General features: G+C 36.1%; 3 protein-coding genes across 6 annotated transcripts in view; 2 read left to right on the top strand and 1 right to left on the bottom strand.

The window, feature by feature from the left end:
- Nucleotides 1-4,834, top strand: part of LOC115233742 — a 51,511-nt gene extending 46,677 nt beyond the window's left edge. Inside the window, exon 4 of the mRNA XM_029804297.1 lies at nt 4,030-4,834. Within this exon, the coding sequence (XP_029660157.1) occupies nt 4,030-4,272 (243 nt within the window). The 3' untranslated portion in view covers nt 4,273-4,834. The remainder of the gene's footprint in view (nt 1-4,029) is intronic.
- A 529-nt stretch (nt 4,835-5,363) lies between these two features.
- Nucleotides 5,364-8,260, bottom strand: LOC115233740 (eukaryotic translation initiation factor 3 subunit G). Of its 2 annotated transcripts, XM_029804293.1 has the most exons (4): nt 8,097-8,259; nt 7,532-7,606; nt 6,663-7,115; nt 5,364-6,536 (listed from the first exon to the last, which is right to left on the bottom strand). In XM_029804293.1, the coding sequence occupies exons 2-4, from the start codon at nt 7,551-7,553 to the stop codon at nt 6,124-6,126; spliced, it is 888 nt and encodes a 295-aa protein (XP_029660153.1). In that variant the 5' UTR covers nt 7,554-7,606; nt 8,097-8,259; the 3' UTR covers nt 5,364-6,123. The 2 variants fall into 2 exon arrangements, with proteins under 2 accessions (XP_029660153.1, XP_029660154.1); XM_029804294.1 differs by lacking the exon at nt 7,532-7,606 and having other exon boundaries at nt 8,097-8,260.
- A 188-nt stretch (nt 8,261-8,448) lies between these two features.
- Nucleotides 8,449-14,456, top strand: LOC115233735 (calcium homeostasis endoplasmic reticulum protein). Of its 3 annotated transcripts, XR_003883832.1 has the most exons (9): nt 8,449-8,662; nt 9,362-9,532; nt 10,147-10,795; nt 10,878-10,949; nt 11,222-11,615; nt 11,695-12,098; nt 12,250-12,615; nt 12,825-13,349; nt 13,664-14,456. XR_003883832.1 is itself a non-coding variant. In XM_029804287.1 (8 exons), exons 1-8 carry the CDS (start codon nt 8,644-8,646, stop codon nt 13,117-13,119), a joined length of 2,370 nt encoding a protein of 789 aa, XP_029660147.1. In that variant the 5' UTR covers nt 8,449-8,643; the 3' UTR covers nt 13,120-14,456. The 3 variants fall into 3 exon arrangements, 2 of the variants coding, with proteins under 2 accessions (XP_029660147.1, XP_029660148.1); XM_029804287.1 differs by having other exon boundaries at nt 12,825-14,456; XM_029804288.1 differs by lacking the exon at nt 8,449-8,662 and having other exon boundaries at nt 9,399-9,532; nt 10,209-10,795; nt 12,825-14,456.
- Nucleotides 14,457-24,512: the final 10,056 nt, after the last annotated feature.

Raw genomic sequence — 24,512 nt, 5'->3', positions numbered from 1 at the left:
ATTTGAAAAAAATATTAATTACAAATATTTTTTTTATGATGATGCCAAAAACCATATTATTTTGTGATACTTTAACTTTTTTTATAATCCGGATTTGTTTATTTGATTTTTCAAACAATAAGAAAAATGTAAGAAATATTTTTTTTTCGTAATTTTGACAGTTTTTTTGCTACTATTGTGCACTTTCTATTGTAGCATTAAGTTTTCCATGTAAGGAACACAAAATAGTACATCGTATTGTTTAAGGGTAATTTAACGTGCGGTCACAGAGGAAAGGTGGAAAAGTTTCGAACCATATTTGCGTCGAGCGAATGCATTAATTATTGCTTTCAGACACAAGAGAGTTAGATATCCTAAAACTGCATGCGTCACTTACGCGCGGTAACGCAAACACACGCGCGTCCACGATATCGCATAGGTCCGGGGTTGTAGTAAACGGTCAACAACGGTGCACAGAGTCTCTCGTCTGGGTAACACCCTAGAGCTAAAGAGTGTATTAGCGCGCGTCAGATCGTTAGGGTCTACATGATGTCAAACGCATACATCCCGGCGTATGAAAATTTGCGGGGCGAGTATATAGGTGAATTAATTCATCGTACAGACGAATATAACTTTCTCACCTCTTAGAGTCTCTCTCCTGCGTGTTATAGCGTTCGACGCATAATTACCCGCCGTTTTACAGCCGTTTGTTAACTTGTTTATTTAATTTATGGCGTTGTTTAACGCAACACAAAAAAGAGACTGTCCCAAATGTTTCGAATCGTCGCTATTATTGCTTTCGATAATAAATGCTTCGTCAAATTTAAAGATTGATTTCTCTTTAAGCAGATTTTGAAAAAAAAGCGAGATTTATTAGAGATGTGAGAAAAACGATAAGTATGAGAATTATAATTTTATTGTTAATAAAATTTTTATTACAGAGTTAAAAAATTCTTGCGAATTAGATTTTATAGATGTACGAATAGATGATAAAATTGTAAATTTTAATTTGGTTAAAATAAACTTTATTTGTTAATGTTAATTTAATTGTAGAATCTCTCATTTATCAGAATATTGTTAATAAAATTTTTATTGCAGAGTTTAAAAATTCTTGCGAATTAAATTTTATAGATGTACGAATAGATGAAAAAATTTAAATTTAAATTTAAATTTTAAATTTAAATTTTTATTTTTAAAATAAACTTTATTTGTTAATGTTAATTTAATTGTAGAACCTCTCACCATTTATCAGAATATTTAATATTAAACATCAAAAGTTTGTAACATTGAAATAATAATTTGAGAGTCATCCAGTGCATATTTTTTATACATTTTCAAATACCTATTGAGAATTTTATCTCGTCGCTAGCAAAATTTAATATTTGTTACGAAATTTCATCGGTATTCGGATTTCTATCAGCAACTACAATCAAATTCACCGTAATTCGCGATGAATTGATTTCGGCACTACATGCGTGTGAACTGTGATTGACTTCTGGTTAAACGCGTATTCTGCAATATTACAAGCGTTAGGTATAAATGCTACAAATATTATTGACACGCAATTGGTTGAGCGGCGAGTCAGCGCGTTACACCGATAAAACGAATCATGTAATTGATAGAATTATTAGTGTCGCGTTGTGAGGTCTATAATGATGCCGGGACGTATCACGGATACGTTTACGTTAATCGCTTTATTACTCGTTTTGGCACTTAATGAGAGGTCCTCGTAATTATTCGCAGTGAATATAACAAATTTAATCGATAAGAAATAGATATCGCCATTCTCTCTCGATTGAAAATTTTGTAATTTTAAAAACTATGTCTATAATTTTTTGTATCTTGAACTTTGTATTGTTTATATCACTTTTTTATTTCGTTATTACTGTTTTAATAATAAATAATTTTTTTCTTAAAATTTGCATTTTTTGGGATTCATATTTTCAGAATTATTATAGAAAAGAAAATATTGGTGTTTATAATTTCAACAATAATTTTAACTCTTCATTGTCACTTTGAGATTCTGATATTTTCTTCTCGAAAAATCCGATAATATTATCGCAGATACTATAATAATTATCCTCAACACATCTTTATTCAATATCACGATAATGTTGGACGAATTTATACGATATATCAAATTAGTAATTAAAATAAAAATCGAGCTATTCAAAAGTAGCCGAATGAAATGAAGCCGTTTTAATAACAGATCTTTGCGATTAATGACACGATTATGATCGCAGCCGTCCGCGCTTTTGAATAGCATTCGCGTAAACAATCTCGTACTCTCGATGAGCGCTTATGGTCGTGACTCCTTTCTCAATACGCGGCGATACACCCGGCGATCTCGTTATAAAGCGGAAAAACACATTAACGCGTCAAAACCCGCGTTTAACTCGCGCGGTGTCAAGCGCACACACCCGCGTCTCCCAACCCCTCGAGTGACCGGGGCCAGGGGGAGAGGAGGATGGAGGGCCGGGCGCATCGAAAATATCCGCGTAAAACGTTTCATTGGGATATATTAAAAAATAATAAATTACATTAAATTTCAATCTCTCTCTAGGTCGAGAGCCGGTATTAATGATGGCGCGCGGTGTCAAATGCACGCATCGCGCCCTGCCGGCCGGATGCATACGTGCGTGCGTGCGTGCGTGCGTGCGTGCGTGCGTCGAAGATATACATTATGAAAGTATCGAAAATTTTATCCGCGTCATCCTTCGGCCCGCCCATCGGCGCGCGAAACATATTGTGAAAAAATATTATATTTCGAGAACGTTGTCGCTAAATTATGCGTGCATTACTCAAAATGAACAATCCACGCCATCCTCTTGGTCCTATTTAATCGATTCGAAAGATCGTACGACGTTATTTTTATTATTCGAATAAAAATGGTAGCGGATGTTTATATTATGTTTGCTCCTAGAAATCACAATTAATCTTTTACAGATAATTAAAATGATGTGTTATTACATTGAATAAAATTACGCGTAATTTTAAAATGCGTCACTCTCAGCTAATTTTGATTTTCTGTATATGATGATCTTGTTTTAGAAAATATGACCAATTATTTTTCAAACTGCTACCTCATGACAAATTTCCACACAGAAATGTTCACTCTTTATATATATGTATTTATCACATATTTAATGCACGAAATGTTTGATTGCGTCGACTTTGAAAGCAAAAAGCAAGAAGCAAAGAGTAAAAAGCGCAAATAAAACGAACGAATTTCTCGAGAGTGAATCTTTAAATGGAGATGGTTTCCGTCTCTGAGCGTTCATTCGGCGAGAACGTCTGCAAATTATCGAACATCACGTCCCGCGGCATCAATCAGGGGCAGCGCGAAGTGTGTTGTATTTGTGTAGGTGAGCACGCGGATCCCCCAAAAGGTGGTGAGTCTGTGATGGTGTCAAGTGCACACCATCGCGGCGAATGAAAATTCGGAAAGCAGTTTAGGTAGATCAATCCGCGTCTGGGGTCGTCAACGATTCGCTCAAGGTAGAACGCGTATAATAAAGCGGCTAATGGGGCGACGAGGCGGATGGAAACGAGGGTGGGTGAAAGGGACTTTCGGGGATGCTCGGTGTGTGTTTGACGTTGGCCTGTTCAGCGGTTTCTTAACGCGGGAGAGTAACAGGGTCTCCTTGATTATGCCATGTATCGCGTAAAATACGTCGTTTCGTACAGTAATCCCTCTCTGCATTTTAGGCGAGGTGCAAGTATAAGTGCGTGAAAAATCTTGTATAAATAGATATCGTAATTATAAATCAAGGATTTGACAAAATCTGTGTGTTAAAAACAGTCGATGGCTAATAACGGTTCCTAAAATTTAAACTATACAACCATCTGCCGATGGAATGGAAATATCAGAAGTGAACGTAATTGAAAAATATTTGCTAGTTTAATCGTACAGTAGTAATCACACTATATGAAAAATAATAAAAAGTTGATAAAATTCCCACAAAACGTGAAATATTTTTTATCATATTCAAGCAATTTAAACTGTGGGTTTCACTGCAAGAAATAATGGATTAACGATTGTGTTTACAGGTGAAGATTTGGTTCCAAAATCGGCGCATGAAGTGGCGAAACAGCAAGGAGCGAGAGCTCCTGGCAACCGGTGGTTCGCGCGAGCAGACGTTACCGAACAAAAACAATCCCAATCCAGATCTGAGCGACGCCGATGGGGATCGGCCGAGGATGGATCTGAGCGACGTGAGTCCGCTCACGAGTCCTCAGAGGCCTGAAGAGCAAACGGAGAACGAAGAGGACGAGGAGATAAACGTCACGTGATAAAGCACGCCGCTGGACCCAGCATTCTGACGAAGTAGCGATAACTCATAATTTGTGAATCGAGGAGAATACCGGCTGGACCAAAAGAAAAATGTTAAACAAAACAGATTTGGTAGGCATTTGAAAAAAATTAAAGAACCTATAATTCAGAGTTTAAAACTTTCATTTTTGCTATATGTATATTATTGCAATTTTAATATCGATTATATAATATATTACCGATGAGAAAATATACATCTCTTCTCCTAATCTCTTTTTAAGCCATTCGGTATGCTTTACACGGATCTATTTTTACATGGATAAATGTGCAAAGTATTGCGCAAAGTTCAAGATAGTTGTTAATTTTAATCATACATTTTCCAGCTGGCCAATCTTTTATTGGCGATTATATTTGCAGAATATTGAATTATTACAGGGTGTTTTAGATTCCTTGTAAGAAAAGAATATTGCGAGTTGCATTAATATTTCCTCTCATTTGATTCTTATAATATCCAATGATGAATCCAATTATCTAATGATCATCGGCGTTTGTCCTCAAAATATCTTTTTCCATCTTATATTACTTGTGAATTATTTTTCTTAACAGCATATATTGTTGGTCCTGAGCAAAAGGATACGACGAATGATGTATTATATTGTAATTAGCGATGGATGTGTACCTTCAAGGAGTCTTCTATAAGTCATTGTATAAGGTTGTATTAGACATAACGTTACGATTCCGGAAATATGTACCTAAGTCTTTATTCATAGACCGCGACCGCGCGGCCAAATCCAAATGTAATTACATTCATTGTGATTCAATATAATCTATGTAATATATTGAAATAAAACTGTCTATATGCTAAGTGATTTACACTTCTAATATCAATGTATAAATGAAATTCCAGGTCTAATTCATCATCTTTTTCTCTCTCTATCATCCCGATTCCACAAATTTTAAAGGTAATAATTCCTATTATTGTAGATTTTCTTGCAATTCTCAATGATCAAGATATATAAAAATTAAAAAAATAAATTTTTTATACAAGAATTTACAATATATTTTTTTTTTTATTAATAAAATTTTCAATACATGTATTTATTCTTTTTGCTATACATTTATTATATATGTAAATATTGTACATATTATTTTCTTAGTACTTATATATATTTATTTATTTAAGTGCATAAATCTCTTACAATATATCAAGTAAAAGATAAAAGATTTAGTCTGTGTATTCACATCGTACATTCAACACTAAATGTGATAAATAGAAATTTTTATTTCAAGTTGGTTATTGAACACTGTGTGATACATGCCTGAACGCTGTTATATATATAATATATAAATACGTGCGCGCGATACATATAACCAACGTAAAATGAAAATTTCTATTTACCACATTTAAATGAATGTACAGTATGAATACACAAGTAAAATCTTTTATCTTTTACTTAATATATTATAAAATCTATGCACTTAAATAAATAAATATATATAAACATATAGAGTAATGCAATATTTATTATATATGCATAGGAAATATATAGTAAAAAGATTAATATATATTGAAAATCTTATCAATTAAAACATATATTATAGATTCTTATGTAGAAATTTACATTTTACATTGGTTGAATGCGACATATTTATATATATATTAACATTACTAAATATCAAAAATCTCTGATTGATAATCCGACTTTCACATTTAGGGTTAAATATAGTGAATGGACCACTATTGTCTTCCTATTTCAGATATCATAAGAATGTGTACAATTTCATACAAATACAGTTCTCTATTTCATGGGAATTTTTTTCAATAAGTAAATAGCAGTATGCCATACAATTTGAATTGTTTAATCTATTACTTAATTATTTTGAACTTGCGGTTTCGACCATTCTACTTTCAGGATAAGATGATCGTAACCATAACCATCCAAAGTAGCGATAGCTCTCCCGGCATCTGCCCTATGTTTGAAATGTACGTACGCGAAGCCCTTGCAGAGATTAGACAGCTTTTCCTTGGCGAGGAACTGTTTCACTACAGAACCGAAAGGCTTCACGAGCTCGTCCAGATCAGCATCCGTCGTGCTCTGCGACAAATTAGAGATACGAATGGCGGTCGTATCGTCGCGCCTCTGCATTTGCATCGAGTCACCGCGTTTGTTGCCACCGTCGCGCATGCCGGGCGGTACGTATTTGCCACCCTGTGGTTTAAGCTCGGCCATTGCACCGGGTGCTCCTGCATTTACTACAGGTTTCTTGTCATCTGGTACTTTTCCTAAAACAGAAATTTTTAGCGATCAGAATTTTACAATAATAAATAATAGTATTTAATTATTTATTAAATTTGATTTAATTGTACTTAATGTATGTTTGCTAGCCGATTATTACAAACGTAACTCACCACCAGCGAGAACAGTATCTTTATAGGGACACTTGGAAGTCCAATGATCACCGTTGCAGTTACGACACTTGACAACACCCTTATCGCCCATGCTCTTCAATTTGTCCAGGGAATCTTCTTCTACCTTGTTTTCTTCCTCTTTGCTAGATATGAATTGCATAAAGACGTCTTCACCGATGACAGTGGTGGCTGGATTAGGTCCCGGCCTGTCATCGACGGAATCGCCGAACTTTCCCCAATTTTTGCGTGCTGCGATCGTTTTCGATACTATACGTCGTTCTATTTTGTAAGTACGCACGACTTTGACTTTTTTGTTGTCTTGATTGTATTTGTATTCAGTGAGGATTTTGAAACCATTCTCGTAGACTTCTGATGGCGCAGGCAACGCTCCTCCCTCTTCCTCGACTTCATCAGCCCAGCTGGACTTTACCTCGGATTGTGCAACTGGCATCTCTGTAAGTTGTATATTATTATAGATTTAAACAAGTGTAAATGTCATTTTTAAATATAAAAGTAAATGTGTGTGCAACATGTATAAACATCAAATTCTAAAATATTTAAGTGATTATTTTTCTCTATAAATATATTGAATATTTTATTTAAACATGAATTTCAATATTATCCTGTTAAAATGTTTTTGCCTGTTTATATAACAGAATCAAAATAAGTGTTCAAATAAAAAATTCAGCTTTCAATTTTACTCTTTTGTCTATTAATAAAAAAATTATATTTAAAAGTGATTATACATATTTACATTGTAAAATTTATTTTAAAAACTTTAATGTTTAGAAATCAAATCTTATTGATGTTTGACATATTGAATGATTTATATGATATTAACACCTACATAAATACTTATTATACTTAACCCGTTAAAGACCTGTCAGTCATCTTATTTTTACAATAAATGAAACGCTATTAGAGCCAGAAAATGTACACAAATGCTGAAACAAATTAGATATAAAATTATACAGTACTATATTTGTAATATGTTTAAAAAAATGTTAATGTATTTTCTCTAAGATATAAATTTTTTTTTAGGTGAACTCTACTGAATTATGATTTAATGATAATTAGCAATATTGCAATATAATAATTTTTTTTAGAATTGATAAGAATATTTCTTTTATCTCTATCTCTCTCTTCTTATGTGGTACATCATGTTATAAAATGTGAACAGACACAAGCTAACCTATGATATATAATATTATATTGGCAATTGAAAAATCCTAAAAATTGGAATTTATATTCGATTTTATCAATAATTTTTATTTAAGCGAAAATAAAAGCTCGTGTAAACAAAAGAAACGAGTGAAAAAATACACATTATTGTGGACACAGCTGACTACAGGTAAATTCGACGCGACAAACACAAAGTGAACAAAAAACGCCGCGTCAAGGGAAGGAAATTCGCTATCGGAAATCACACCTTACCGTAAAATTACGTTCGCAGCAAGCAGATGCAATACAAGTCACAATGAAATAAACGAAATAAAGCGCAAACTGTCGATGACACTCGTCTAGAATCGCACGTCTACACATCCATGTGGTATGACGTGGAATTCAAGATGGAAGAAACCAATACCGGAGATGCCTTCTCGAATATTGCTGTCGCAATAAAATTGAGAATAGTAAAATAGCCATAGTTCCTTTGAATTCCGTTATCCAATGGGAAAATTTGTCTTTTGACAATCGTACCGACAACCAGAAAACCCTAGAGAACAAGTTCTCCCATTGGTTACCCGAATATCATCGTGTCCAACATAACTCGAAGATCCGGTAACGTCGTTAAGTTGGCGGCACTGTCAGCCGCCGCGAGATCGTAATGGCGACGTTTAGCGCGTTGTCGGGTCCGCCGTGAGTGAATAATGTTTCGCCAAGTTGTATTCCGTTTATATACGAGACGACGACCGAGCGAGTGAGCACGTAACGTTTTGACGGGTAGTTTTAACAGGACATCCATAATCGAGCGCCCGCCAACATGGATCAGGCTCCCGCAGGTGAGCACGCTGTCTCGAGGTTCGCCGATCCGGTCCCAGCGCGCTCTCACACACACACATACATGCACACTCTGCACACACCATATACATATATACGCACTTCCTCGTATCCCATTTGCGTTCCCCTCGAAGCATATTAAACTGCGAACATGTAACCCTTTCATTTGCGTTTTATGGTTTTATTTAAATTATATGTGTAGAGAAATAACGTATGTATTTAAATATTTAGTGTCTGAAAATTCTCTTTTATTAGGTTACGCGCGCGCGGGTGTAAGATACACATAATGCTATAGTTATTGAATTTTAAAGGAGCATGCACAGGAATAATAAACAGATTTCTTATAACTAATTTATATAATGGTCTTTACTATACTATAGGGGTCCATGTAAGTGGACTTTATTACAATTTACTCTTGTATTGAAATATAAAAATATGTATTTTTGTTCACAGTAATAGCGACACAGTTTTATGCATATGTAAAATTTTATAGTTTTATTCTTACTTTTAAGAGTGGTTAATTGATGATTTGATTAATAGAAAGTGTGCGTTTAAGCATAAATGCATGACTTTCTATAGGATCGAAAAGTAATGAAGAGTAATAAATTGATTAATTAGATGTGATTAATAAGTAACAGATCCTAATTCTTTTATTTGAGTTTGGATCTCTAATTCTTGTTATTTTTGTTTATAACGTTCAGACACAGAGTTACGGAACATCATAGACAAACTGGCGCAGTTTGTCGCTCGCAATGGACCAGAGTTCGAGCAGATGACAAAAAACAAGCAGAAGGACAACCCGAAGTTTGGTTTCCTGTTTGGGGGGGAGCACTTCAACTACTATCAATACAAAGTGACTACAGAACAAGCCAGTAAGTGGGATATACCCCCTTAACAGCTACAGTGTGATTGAGAAGCATAAGAAAATGGTCATGCTTTATACGACGAGCAAAGGAATGACTTTAAAAAATGATACAAGGTCTCTGATTTCATCATTGCAAACGTACAAAATGTATTCGTCGAATAAAAACAATCTTTCTTTCAAGATTTTGGGATTGCTATTTATTAAGCAGAATGCTTTTATACTAAAAACATCTTGCATTCTTTGGCAATGGCAATTTTGCGAAGATGTAGTTTTAAGATTCTCTTGCTGGAGTTTATCTAATACGGAGTACATTGTCGCATCGTTTCAATCTGTGTGTGGAAAATACAATCCACCATACAAAATAATGTATGCCCTGTAATACCCTCGTACAAAATGTAGAAAAAGGAAAAAAAAAAAAAGAGTATAGTGCTCCCAAAAGACTTATCGCATTTTCTGATACTATACTTTTCTCGTGTAAATGCCCAAGAATTTTCTTATATGCACCGGTAGAAGATAAGACTCGGCAGAAAAAAAAATCGAGCTATCTGTATACACATTTTTCAAATATCGATTGACAAGGACTCAAGCATCTCACAATAATCTACCGTCATTCGTTTACAGTTTTAAAGCAAAAAGGAATAAATCCAATGCAAAATGCAGACCCACGTTTAAACGTTTCGCAGCAGCAGCAAACAGCCGCAAACGCCGTCTCGCAGCCACTGAATAACGTCAATCTTGCGTCCGGTCTGAGTACACAAAACAATGGCATAAACCCAGTGGTCGGGATTGGAAGTCAGGGCGGTCCCGTTTTGCCTGGACAGATCGGAGGGCCGGGAAATGCAGGGCCGCCAATCGGATCGGTTTCCGGCGCCATGGGAGGTGTGAATCCGCCGATCGCCGGAGTCGCGCAAACGGTTAACATCGCGGGCCCACCCGCGTGGCTACAGAATGAACTGGCGAACCTACAGTCGCAGCAGACGACGTTGCAGGAACAAGTTAGACAATCAGAACAGAACCTGGCTGCGCAGCACGCTGCATTGATGGCGCAACAGCAGGGAAGAGTAGAGGACGCAGTGAGGCAGGCACAGGAACAGGCTTTGCAAAACAGTGCGCAAAATACGAACACAGATCTGGCTGCGTTTGACACGGTGCTACAACCGATCATCGATAGCTGCACAAAGGATAGCATAAGCGCAGGAAAGGCCTGGATACTTCAGAATTCACTTACTTCACAAAGCAATCAAGTTGTCGCGGATCATTTGCTAAAAAAGTATGTATAAACATATATGTGTTTTTGTATATACAATATGTATGTGTACGCGTTTTTTATTTACATTTAAATATTTTTTTAGAGTTATTCAGGGGACAACCTTTAGTCATAAACTGCATATTATTTACCTAGTGAACGACGTCTTACATCATTGGTTAGTATAAACCCCCCCTCCATTATTATGCTTACAAATATATTATTTTATTTCCATATGCCCATATGTCCATATAATTACGATAAATTTTCAAAATAATGTGTAAAATCTCAAGACTTGTTCTAATTACATCTAAAAATTCCCGATATTATTTTCATACACTTGTATTGATTTATAGTTACAATTTTATAATATTAAACGACAATGTATCATAAGCTAAAATGTCATGTGTGTTACTTATGCATGAGATATTTAATTGGAAACTTCTTCAGTGCAAGAAAAAAGTCTATGGATCTGCGAAAAGCGATGGAAAGTGTTGTTGTTCCGATGTTCTGTAACACTTCACTAGCAGCATCCGAGGAACAACTTAATAAGCTGAATAAACTGTTGAGTTTGTGGGAGTCAAAGAACAATTATTTCGATGAAGGGATTATAGATAAGTTGAAAAAACCGAGCGCATCCTGGTCAGAGTATCAGGCTAATTTGGTAGCGCAATATGCTACTGCGATTACTCCAATTACAGCATCGACGAAACAGACGTTCGATAATTATCAGGCGCAGCATCAAGCGTTTGTCACTCACGCGTTGAGACAAATTCAGAATATCGAGCAACAAAAAATGGCAATAGATCAGCAATTGAAAGCACCACCGCCACCACCTCAACTGGTATAGTATCGTATTGACTGAAATTATTTTTTTCTTTTTTTTTTTTTTCATACATTTATGCAAAATTTTATCTGTTCAGAATCAGCAGAATATATCGATACCACCTAGTCATTCTGGTCCTCCTGGTACGATGGGCACAGATGTGAACTTCAGTCAACCACCACCAGGATGGGGTGTCCCATCATCGAGCGAACCGCCACCATTCAGTAATGTGCCCCTGCCGGACTTTTCGAAGCCACCACCAGGTTTTGGACCGCCGCCTGTTATTCACGAGCCCTCTGTAGAGGATTTGATGCCTAGTATGCCTTATTTCGAGCTTCCAGCTGGTCTGATGGTACCTCTGATAAAGCTAGAAGATGGTGAATATAAACCATTGGATCCGGATGCGATAAGACTTCCACCACCGGCTCCACCGAATGATCGTCTAGTTGCAGCTGTGGAAGCATTTTATGCGCCGCCAAATCATGATTCTCCTAGGGATAGGTAAATATATATATATATTTTAATGTAGTCTGAAAAGTTTAAATATATTCGAGGAAAAAGGGAGATAAAGAAATATATATAAAAATACGCGGTACAATATCTTTTCTATGTTTTTATCCTTTTTAAATGGAATTTCTGATTATATTTGCAGTGACGGATGGGAAAAATTAGGCTTATACGAGTACTATAAGGCGAAAAATGCTTCTCGCAAACGCAAGGAAGAGGATATTGCCGCCGGGATTAGACAGAAATCCAAATCCCCTTCGCCAATTCTACGACCGAGATCCAAGAGCCCTAGTCCGCCAAAGAAACGCTACAGGAGTAAGTCGCGCAGTAGATCGCGCTCGCGATCACGGGGCAGAAGTAGATCGAGATCGCCTGCGGCTAATCATAGACGCAACAGTCGTAACAGCAATCATATTAGTAGAAGCCGAAGGAGGAGGAACAGTAATAAAGATCGTAGCCCCGATAGAAGAGTGGATAGACAAGATAGAAGTCCAACTCCTCCCAGTTTTCTGTGAGTATAACATATAGTGTTAGTTTCCTTTCTCAGTTATCTTTTATTTACCTTCTTTTATCATAGATAAGAAATGAGACAAGAAATGTATTCTTTGTATATTTTTATTTTTTATCTCGGTTCTTTTACGATTCTTGTTATTAAATGTAAATTAATTGTATATTAAATCGTATATATTAATTGCATAATAAATTTCGTTTTGCTTTTAGTGGTTCCACCTATAGCAAAGCTCCGCAAGAGATCAGTCTTGACGAAAGCAATAAAGGACATCAATTGCTTAAGAAGATGGGTTGGAGCGGTGCGGGTCTTGGTGCTAATGAGCAGGGTATCGAGGCACCTATTTCCGGGGGCGAGATTCGCGATAAAAACGATCAATATAAAGGAGTCGGTATCAATTTGAATGATCCGTATGAAACCTTCCGGAAGAACAAAGGCCAAGCATTCATTACCAGAATGAAAGCCAGGGCGGAGGAACGAGCCGAAGAGAGAGGGGACCGTGATTGAGCGTGATTCGATGAAATGTAGAGTTTGAACGTTCGCGGTGCTCTGGGAATGGGACGAATATCTTGACATGCGATTTGAAGACAAATCTTACGATAAAAGTTCATTCACAGTTCCAGAAGCATTTGCGCGATCGTGTACGATAATTGACTTCGAAGATCGATATAAAGTCGATTTTCTCTATTCTGTGATTTCCCTCTCAATTCCCATTCTTATTTCAATGAAAAATGTCACGCACTCTGTTTCTCATTCGCTTTTTCACTCTAATCTGTTCATACAATGTGAATAATGAGAGAATAATGAAAAATGAGAATCTTATAGCAAATTAGGTTGGATGCATTAATGCGCACTGATGCACATATATAAAGGTAATTGTACATAAATTTATAATGGCATAAATAATTAAAGAATTAAAATAATTAATACTAGGAGCCATTATTATGATTTAATACAAATAATGATAATAACTCGTGCTTTTATAATTAGTTTTATATTTTAATTATTCATGCTTAAATTTTTGTATGATAACCTTTAATGTGCACCAGTGCGCACTAATGCATTCAATCGAATTCACTATCAGTTTAAAGGAAAACAACTGAATAGAGGAAAACCTAGAAGAGAGGAAATCGATCGCACTTTTTTTAGAGCAGTTATCTTTCATTAAAATCCTCATTATGCATGTCATTGATTTTTGAACGGTTATAGATGGACGATGATTGTTTTACGCTGAAACCATATCGATTATTTTTATCGATTCAATCTCATCTGTACAATCTGTCACTAGACGGTAATTATGAATTAAGGCAAAATTGTACATTTTTGACATAGAATTACAGATATGATTTATTTCAAATTCAATGCAATCGTTATATAATGAAATAGATACTAAGTCTGATATAAGCATGAAGATTTGGTAAAAAAGATTGAGTCTAGTTCTCTATATAGTTGTACATGATCTCTATATTGGAGAAAATTAAAAGGATTCAAGCGAGCAACGTCAACGTCCGTCGATAAAAATCTTGGATCCTATTTGACATTTTAATCATATTTCATGTAACGATTCAATTTCGTTCCATTTTTACATATTGCAGGATGCTATCCATTTGCATACAAAAGTGCAAGTTGTTTCGTGCCGCATGGGCGTGAGAAATATGTGAGAGCTAAGAATACTTGTATTTAATAAGTTAACAAATGATTATATTGGATACACACGACGATAGCTCAAAAATAAAAGCTGTACATTTATTACGAAAGCGAATGCGAACATTCGCCATCGTTACTGTTTCCTTCACTCGTCTTCTTTGTACTAAATATATTCTTACCAAGAATCTACAATCAGTTATCAAGACTTCTCTACTCTCGCTATTTTTAACAATAAACCCTAAACGATACACATAATATAAAATAATTTTAGGTACAAGATATGTCGCCGTATATTATAATATAGGATATTATATACTTATTTTTAACTTCTTTCTCTCTTTTTCTATAGTCTCTTATTTTCTAAATTGTCTTCTTATCTTCTTTACTTTTATATATTATATTATAATTCGATTTGTAAAAAGATTAAACACATTCGCATGTTCTCATTCTTGAAAAAGTAGACATGAGAATTAATCTTCATATGAAATTCAAATCTTGATTATGATTCAATTTATGTAATGAAACAGCAAGTGAAAAATATTAATCATTGCATCGAATTTGAATCAGCTTTTCGATCTTGGATCGTTTATCATGTTATGTATTAACGAATTAATATCCCTTCATTTCAGTCTTACGCGATAATAAGAAAATACTTTAATTAGATGAAAAAAGAATATAAGAGGGGACAAGAGAGACAAAAAACCGTCCTAATTGAAGCGAGAATACGTGGCGTAATACAACGTTCTTCGATCCCGATTGCCACGCAGACTTCTTATCGCGCGTCACGTGCATGCACGTGAATTGAAAGAAAGGAAAAAAAAACGGAGAAGCTTCATTTAACTGGCTACGAACGGCTCGGCGAGCACGACCCGGGTGCAATCGCCACTCGCCTTCTTGAACTCCCCCAGCGACAACTGATATCGAAACCGACTAAATCCGACGGCGAACCGGTTCTTGGCGACGATAAGGATGGTACGGCCGTCACGCCGAGACGCAAACAAAGCCGGATGATGATCGGACCATTCTTGCATCTCACTGTCCACAATTCCGCGCGATTTTTTTTTCGATATGATTTTTCCAGACACTATCAATGGCGCAAAAGATGCGCGTAATATTACCCGTGTTGGCTTGCATGTTTACCCGGAACGTCTTACAATTATAACACCAGCAAAAATATATTTTTTGCGCACGAAAGTGAGCGAGCGAAAGTGATATCGCACTTTCGCGAACTTACGGAGAGATTGGAAAAAATACGCTCTTACATTATAGCTTTAGAGATTGATTTTCTTATACAGTAGATTATTGGAAAGCGTTATCTGCTGCATTTTTTTCAATTTTTAACGTTAAAAGTCTTCTAAGTCGGAAATTAAGAATCTGCGAAAAACAAGGTCGCACGAGATAGACCGAGAGAGAGAGAGAGAGAAATGAGACTTTTTTGTGTTTATTAAACTATAATATTAATCACACACATGCAATGCTAAGAAAAGAAAATAGATTAAAGATTTCATCTTGATCTGAAAATTAATAGTTAATAAAACTTTAATTGATATTAAAGATTTTAAAGATATATATTAAAAATAATATTAAAGATTTAGACATTTTTATATTTAACGAAACTGATGCACGTGCCATTGCTAAGTGTATTAAAAATGTCTTTCACGTCAACGCACTCGGTAGTACGTGCGCGACATGCGTGTGTTATATACATGTATAGATGCATGTGTGGTAATTTTCAACATCATTGATATGATTGAACGAATCGGACGGAAAGATGCGATCATATTTCGGTCAGGGCGGGTCAAACTCGTGAGATTTTGAAATTCCAAGGCGACGAAGGCGAGAGAAACGTGCACGCATACGTGCGCGGACGCTCGTACGATCGGCACGTTCGGCGCAAACGTGACGCTGGGTACGAAAAAAATACGCACGGGTCCGATAAAAAGATAAGTCGATTACGTCGAGGCTTTGGCGAGCGAATGCATGAGGCATTAGGGATATAAGCGGTGGCTTTGGTTGCGCGTATATTTAAGCTGTCATTCATAGAAGAACAGGATAAAAATCGTAGCGTCGCTAAAAGTGCCATACCAAAAAACACACATACATATACATACATGTATGTACATACATTGAGAAAGCACGAACTAATAGAGTTCGATGGCGAAATGTATATTTTTTGAAAGGATTTTTTTCTCCGCGATCTTTTTTTTCCGGATCGTGTTAGAATATATTATTTTATACACTTATATTTTATTTCAGACCGTTAATATGATACGATAATTGCTGCGAGAAATAATGGCTTCATGAAAAAAAAAAAAAACTTACGGAAAGAAGAGAAAAAAAGAAGAGCCTAATATCTACGATTGCATGATAACTCTGGGATTGCCGGTACGCACAACGCAAATTGACATTTCTAAAAGGGGTTAAAACTGCTCCCTCTGACCTTTCTATCTAATTTTATGATGCACGTTAATACGATACAGCAACGATGGTGCCGTATCGTATTATCGCTGGCTATTTATGGTACTGTGCAAGAATGCAGTTTTTCATGGAGACCTAATATGTAAAACGAATGTAATATAACAACGTTATATAAACAACAATCGTGTATGCAGCTGACACAAGCAATTATTTTTTTTTTATTAATAGATATTTAAATATCTAAATGAAGATATAAAAAGCTTCCTCGAAGATAGAAGCCATTTTGTTTAAAGGTGTCAACAATGACTTAAATTTAAATTTTACTGTTGAAATTTACTTTGTGATTATATTTTTGTCTATTTAGATTGAATAATGTATATCTCTCACTCAAAAAAATGTCTTGCTGATATAGGTAGATTTCTAGGTGTCACAACAAAAATTTATCGCTATTTTTTGTATCTGTTAGAATATTGTCTGTTACATATAGAATTTATAGCAGCAATATTCTAATAATATCTTCTAGAAAATTTAGGTCCCATTGCCAAATGTTAATCACTGCATTGGATAAATATGAGTTTCGATACTACAGCTAGAACGATCTTTGTGAGAAATATAACTGCCAATTATAACTGCAGCATCGAAAAATTGAGAGAAATTGTTTAAAAGAGCTAGATAGATTGGGCGCATTATACAAATATGTTATATGTGAGGATTATATATTCATTTGTTTCTTGTCGCTAATTTTTTCTGTGTACCACAGTCAAACTTTATAACAAGTATGATTGGCCTTACATGGATAGGCGCCACAGAAAAACATTCTTTCTAAATTTCACAAACAGTTCAGATATAAATTCTGTCTCTGTCACTTAGATTGATTAAATGCGAAACATATGCGATATCACAGTATTTGCTAATCATTTATGTACCTCGGTTAATTTTGCGCACCCAGAAAATTTTTGCTGTAGTTGCAATACCACTTTTTTGAGTGCTTTTTTATTTTTCAATATTATAGGAAATTGGAAAACAAATTTAACAAGATAAAATAAGGTATGATTTTGAGTAGTTTTTTTAGCGTAAAATATTGAGCGCTAACTGCTCTCGTTTTACAGGTTTGTTAAATAAATATATCGGTAAATATCACCTACTCGCAGTGACCGTACCTACTTTCGAAAACTAAATTGCATTCTGCCACGAGTGACCTCGTATGGAACTGTCACGTAAAAACCGGATCTCTCGTACTCGAGACGCGTATTTAGGACGGAAGTGCAAGTCTGGCGACAATTTTAAGTGGTCACGGGGGCTCTTGGTTCCTTTTATGGACTATGTCGTAAGCGCATGATGATCCGTCAATTCGATACGAATGTTTTACTTTGCTTATCCTTCATCGTAAATTCATCACTAATCTATTTTAAATTTAGCGTAAGTTTCGTTTAGCAAAAGTATCGTTTCATTGAATTTATACGAACCAAAATATAAGAATTTTATTTTATATGAATTTTTTTATATAAATTCTTTTTATATGAATTTTTTTTTTTTATACGAATTTTTTTATATGAGTTTTTACAAATATAATTTCGTATAATAAAATTAAAAGATTATAATCTCTTTATGAAATTGTAATTAATAAAAATAAAATTAGAATATAAATTTAATCGAATACACAGTTTTGTTTGTAAATTTCTCAAGCGTAGAAAAGATATTTTAATCATGAAGAGATTAAGCGTGTATCATTTATCTCTCTCTTTATCCCGTTATTGAATAACTAACTGACTATGCCGTTCCGTTTTGTACCGCACATGTTGTGCTTAATTGTATCAGAGTAACATGGCTATTATCGTCGTTAATTGTGGTAATCGTTGTTAATTGTGCGACCTGGATGCTTTTCAAGACGCGCCTGTTATATCGCGAGAATCTTTCTAGGAAGAAGTTCGAATTGTGTATTCATTCAAAGACTTAATTTCTTCTTGGGAAAGAGAAGCTGATGTGCCAAAGAAAATTTTATTATTATTGTCTCTTCATGTTTCTAAAAAAGATACAATAATAAAAATTAGAGAGAGAGAGAAAGAGACAAGAGGACTAAAGTTTATCATTCTTTTAATTATTCGCTAAATCAGCGAGCGTGATCCGTGTTAGAAATTTCGTATATTTCTCAGAAACGGAATTTATTGAGAAATTATCAAAATCTAGTGTTTCTCTCAGCTTTCTCTCCAGTTCTGTCCTCTTTCAGATCTCGTCGGATGCAATGTTTCGTGCGTGTCTACGTGTGTTCCACACCAGTCAGCACACAAGTCGTTGGAAACGGCGGCGCGACAGAAGGCACATAGATGTACACGGAGTGTTGTGTACATCGCGAGAGAAGTATCAGGCAAGAGGAAGGTGAAGAGAGAGAGAGAGACAGAGACAGAAATGAAAAGGTAGAGAGGAAGCGAGGAGGGAAAAGCAGGTGAGGAAGGCGAGACGACGGGGAGAATGTTCAACCGCGTTACATTCCACGTGATCGGGAGAAGGGCACGCCTCGGCGGAGCGAAGTCACGCGCGCGACCACGCGTTTGCCCTTCCCGACACGTGCACGCAATGTGCACGGCGAGTCGAGCGGCCGCGACGACGACGGCGGCGGCGGCTGCGATTATATTCCGCACGACGGCGACGGTATTCGGTGACATCGTCACCGGTGCGGTTTATTGCGCACACGCTGAAACCGCGCCGCTTGCGTAATACGGGAAAGTAGGTGGAAAATAGTCCGGGCTCTCTATAAGCGTACGCGAAGCGGCCTCGTCGTCCGTTTTCCATCGATTGCATGCAACGAGACCGGCCACGAAGAACGCGTAGCTATAATACATGTGCATCTGCCGACAGATTAAGTCACTGACGAGCTCGCGAGATGCTCGACGCGACAGATAATTGATTCGAATAATTTTTTTTTAATACATTTCTTTTTTTAATACATTTTTTCAATGTTCTCTATTTTTTCCTCAATGATTAGGTATTTTCCAAGGATAGAACAAAAAATCCTTTGATAAGTAATACATATAATATTAATGTAAGTGTTTAACTAAATCTACACGATTTATTTTAAATCGCAATCCAAGACAAAATTTTTGAATTTTAGGAGAGAGAAATAGATAAAAATGTGCTTTGCATATTTCACAAATACTTTCCTTTAAACGTTACAACTTTTTTATGGACAACTTTAACGTTATTACTTTTCCCAGCTATTACGTGACAAATAAAAGAGATCTATATTTAAAGAGATCTATATTTAAAGCATGTGGGTGAAACTCTCTCCCGGACCGCGTAATAAATATTTCTCCCCCCTTCCTCTAGCCTCTCTCCTTCCCTCGCATTTTTTCCGCTTTCTGTCATTGCGTCGGAATACAATGCAGGTGTCTAACGAGGACACCGATACGCAACGAGCGTAATGATAGTGTTTCGTACTTGTCATTGCATTGAGCATGCGCACGCGAACAAAGCAAACGAGCGCCTGGAATTGTGCCTTGTTGACTACCTCTATGAGATCGACAAGGATTCCGATGACGGATGAAGGGAGAGAGGGCGACGGAGGCAGAATTCATTCTTGTGCTTCATTTATCTATGAACAGCATGCCTCGAAGAAATTTATCCCTCCAACCCTTTGCTTCCTATCAATATACGAGATATATAGCTTATAAAGTAATATCTCGTATAAACTATATGTATATGAATTGAGACATTTTTTTATATTATTATACTATTAGTACTACTATTAGAGAGAGACTCTATACACATGATTATTTTTTATTAATGAGAAAATTTAATTAGATATTTATTTAAAAAAAAATTTAATTGGATATTTAATAAAAATATATTTTTAGAATTTAGATCGAGAGAGAGAATATCCAAATAGAATATAGTCAAAAAGACTTTTAAACAAGACTTTACATATCGAAACAGTCACTTCGATAGAATTTTCATAGGCGCGTATATCAAGTTTCACACGATTGAACAAACCCACCTGCGGTAACGAGATTAAAATTGGATGGAATTTAAAAATAAGTCAATAAAGAACCATCGCGCGTGCGACTGTGGTTGTAATGGCACATGCGGTTTTTTCGTCCGTTTCGAAATCGCTGCGTAAGATTACGATGGAGCGAGAGCGCACACGTTGAACTAGAAAGCGTCGGTATTTCGCCGGGATTATGTAAACCGCACCATTCTCCGCACCATTCTCGTCGGAGGATGGTCATTTTAAAGGTGACGCGATGAATAATCGTGCGCGGAAGAGCCGCGCAGATAGTTATGTCATTAATCTATCTCGCAGAAATAGCCTCGCTTGTCCAGCGGTTACATTTCACGTCAACTTTTCATCTTGAAAAACCGACGAATTGTTACATATCATCTGATATTTCTCAATACATTTAATAATACATTTTTATCGCTCTGCTATATCTTATTTGTTGTTAAAAAATTAATGATGAAAAAAATAGCGATAGTTACAAGAAAAAAAAAAAAATTGAGGAATATACGAATTTCCTTGTTAGATAATTTGTAAGTTAAATAATTGGCATAAATAAATGTATGTACCCGCTCTAGATAAATACGTGATGCAATCGGATGCAACGCTCCTGTCGAGCGTTTTCTTTCGCAGCGATTCTGCGAATTCATTCCTTTCCTTCTTAGTTAGCGCGTCTAAAAATAGCCTCGCGAGAATTAGCATATCCGTTGAATTAATTATGCGACCGTGTGCTTTCTCCCGGTCGCGATTGCCGAATCGGCAGAGAATCTGAGATGGACGGCGATAGATTTAACTTGGAAATTTGATATAAATGGAAAGAGGCAATTTCACACACGGCGCGACAAAGTAGGTGGATAGATACGAAACGAATTTGACGTGCGCAAAGTGAGCAAAGTGCGGACCGTAATAATGCACGCGCGAAAATAGCCGGACTTTATCTTATGCGCAGGAAGAAAATAAACCGCGATCCGCGGCAATTCTGAATTATTCTTGATTCTAGCCTCGTTATTACGCGCCCGCTATTAATTTATGCGCTGACAAATAATCGATCTTTTCGATATAGTATGTCTAGAGATGTTATGCGAAGAAGATATGCGCAGTGTCTATAAATGTCATTTTAATATTTATTATTCGAGATTTTATCTTGGTAAGGAATTTTTATTTTTTTTTTGAATTTATTTTAATATTTAAATAAATATATTAATAATTTAAATTAATATAGATAGATGAACATTTTTGAACTTTTTTTACAATACGATATCTTGTTTACTGCCGCGTAAGACGAGAATTTTTCGTATAAACGCGTCTGAGACGAAGTTATCTTCATCGGATTTACCCCTCGTCTCTCGTTCCTATCTTTCTCGATGTCACGCACTCGCGAGCAACTGCAGTTGAATCTGCAGTTCCGGATCCTACTTACGAGACGAGCCAATCTAAATTCCTTGGACAGAATTTTCTAAGACCGGAATAAAATTATGTGCTATTTAAACGTCGTCGTCGTCTCGGGCTACGTGACTTTTTAGTTTGAAATAGGAATGCACGGCAATAAATATCGACGTGCCTTTAAATCGCAACAGCGACATCGCCTCTGGCGATTCTCTCGAATTGACGTCGGTGCGTTAAAAAATACTTGAATCGTCAACATTAAATTATAATTAAATGAGCAAATTCTGAATCGTTGAAAAAAAATATTTACATAACTATAATTAGTAATAAAAAATTTTATTAAAAGAAATCTTAATTTTATACACAATTTTTCGTACAAAAAATTACTCTTGCTTCAAACTTCTCATTTGTTTCACAAGAATAAATATCCGAAGAATATATATGCAGAGATCAATAGATAAATATATTATCTATTGAATATTGGGGAGGCCAAGCCTTCGTCGATTATCGCACCTTGTAAAACCGTCCGTCCGTTCATTTGTCCTTGGTAAATTAGAACATTCGTTCGCGCTCGACGTGTGTATAATTATAGAGTTTGCTCGTCACGACGACAACGAAACCTTTCCTTCTCGTTCTGGTGTCTCGATTCCCGCGCGAAGAAGTAACGCCAGTCGATACAGGTTCCTGCTTTCCCGAGATGCAACTTTTTTTTTTTTTTTTTTGCTACTGTACTTGAACCTGAATTAAAATTCTACGATAGCCGCGTTTCTTCGTCATCTCCGTCACCAGCTCCGGGACATGCGACGACGTAAGCGCCGACCCTTTTTTCACTCCAATTGAATTTCTCACGCCAGAAATAGTATCCCGCGTGGGCGTGACATGCACGTGCTGCGCGCAAACTTAGAGCGTATCGTCATATTTATATCCGAGCGGATCAATCGTTCTTTCAGTAGAACGTCGCGTTACGTTATACATAAGAATGCTTATATACGGACGTCATGTTTCCTGAAAAACAACAGACTGGAAAGATCCGTTTCTCTTCTTCTAAATGTGATATAAATTTTCAAAATTCATATTAAATATTAATATCAACGAAGCAAGTATGTAGTAAGGACGTGCAGAAAGCATATAAAATTTAAATAACGTGTATAAAACAAAAAGGAAAAAAAGAAAAAAGATATCTATAAAAATGTAAATATAAAAAATATGCAGACAAACAACTTAGTCACGGAATTATCAGCGTTAATCAAAATTTACATACGAGCAAAACAAACTTAGGGGTACTCTATATCGTCATGTGTTTTAACGAGATATATAAATTATTTATTTTTGTGTTAAATATTTTAAACTCATTTATATGTCGGAAGGCGAGAAAAATTCAATCGGGGGGTTTAATAGTAAAGGATCGAGATATCGTCACAAAATACGGTCTTGACATTGGAAGTCGAAAAACAATGCTATCTCGAAACTCGATCGGAAAACGTGATCTTAAAACTCTTACATCGAAGAAAGTGGTAGGGAAGGGAGGGAAAGGAGAGCGACGTGAATTCGGGGCATAATCAATCGACTCGCGCGATAAAAGCGGCAAGTACGTCCGTACGTACTACAATGTATACGGCGTTCGAAAGGAGTAGCATAGCTGCGACGAGAAAGGAGAACCAACGGCCGGCGGATAAAGTCGTGGGGTGGAGGCCGATGGAGAGGGGATGCAGCAGCGGCGAGCGCGTGACGGGACACGTGACCGAGAGCACACGGTGCTCGCGTGACCGGCCTCGTGACGTCACGCGCACGTGTCGCATAGCGTGGTAACTGCCGCGGGCACCCCCACTCCCGATGAGTGCGCGGCTCACCTTCCTTACGTCTCTGTCGCCTCGCTTTCAGCCGTCCTATACCACCTTGGTCAGTAGCGTCTCAAGTTGCCTACTTCGCCCGCTCTCGAGGAACAAGCGGACTTTCACCTGGAAAGTTGATATTTTTCTCTTCTTTTCGTTTCTTTTTCTCTTTTTTTTTTTTTTTTTTGATTTTGACGAACGATACATGACAAAATCATGTCGTCCAGAAGATTTGCGTCAAATATATTATAATTCTCATTTTTTTTTTTTTTTTTTTTTTTTTTTTTTTTTTTTTTTTGCACGGAGCTGCACCTTACGTTGCATTTACATCATCGGTTAGTGTTACGTGGCGACGACACTCGGCGGATACGATTTGAAAGCTACTTAGACATTATACTTGGAACTGACATAATGTGTATTCGTTATTTATACCTGTCGAGTGTCAAGTGTGTAATTTGCTTTCTACGAACTTATTTCAGTATCTTGTCAAAATAGAGTCGCTGATCATGCTTCATTGATATTACACACAATTAATATTTTTTTATTTTTTAATTATGAATCTACTAATTGTGTTGTATTTTTTAATATACTGATTTTTTATTTAGCTTCTTCAAAAAAATATATAT

This window comes from Formica exsecta, unplaced genomic scaffold (genome assembly GCF_003651465.1).
Source record: "Formica exsecta isolate Colony F162 unplaced genomic scaffold, ASM365146v1 scaffold188, whole genome shotgun sequence".
Classification (NCBI taxonomy): domain Eukaryota; kingdom Metazoa; phylum Arthropoda; class Insecta; order Hymenoptera; family Formicidae; genus Formica; species Formica exsecta.
Note: the sequence above shows the minus strand (reverse complement) of the source record. Positions and strands in the feature narration are given on the sequence as shown.

Bases quoted from the DNA above. Each gene is read 5' to 3' on its own strand.
- LOC115233740 (XM_029804293.1), bottom strand. From the start codon at position 7,553: ATGACTGACAGGTCTTTAACGG. The intron at 7,116-7,531 runs GTTAAGTATAAT...TACAACTTACAG, and splicing joins GACTGACAGGTCTTTAACGG to AGATGCCAGTTGCACAATCC. The intron at 6,537-6,662 runs GTGAGTTACGTT...TTTCTGTTTTAG, and splicing joins AGATACTGTTCTCGCTGGTG to GAAAAGTACCAGATGACAAG.
- LOC115233735 (XM_029804287.1), top strand. The intron at 10,950-11,221 runs GTTAGTATAAAC...AAACTTCTTCAG, and splicing joins AACGACGTCTTACATCATTG to TGCAAGAAAAAAGTCTATGG. The intron at 11,616-11,694 runs GTATAGTATCGT...TTATCTGTTCAG, and splicing joins CACCGCCACCACCTCAACTG to AATCAGCAGAATATATCGAT.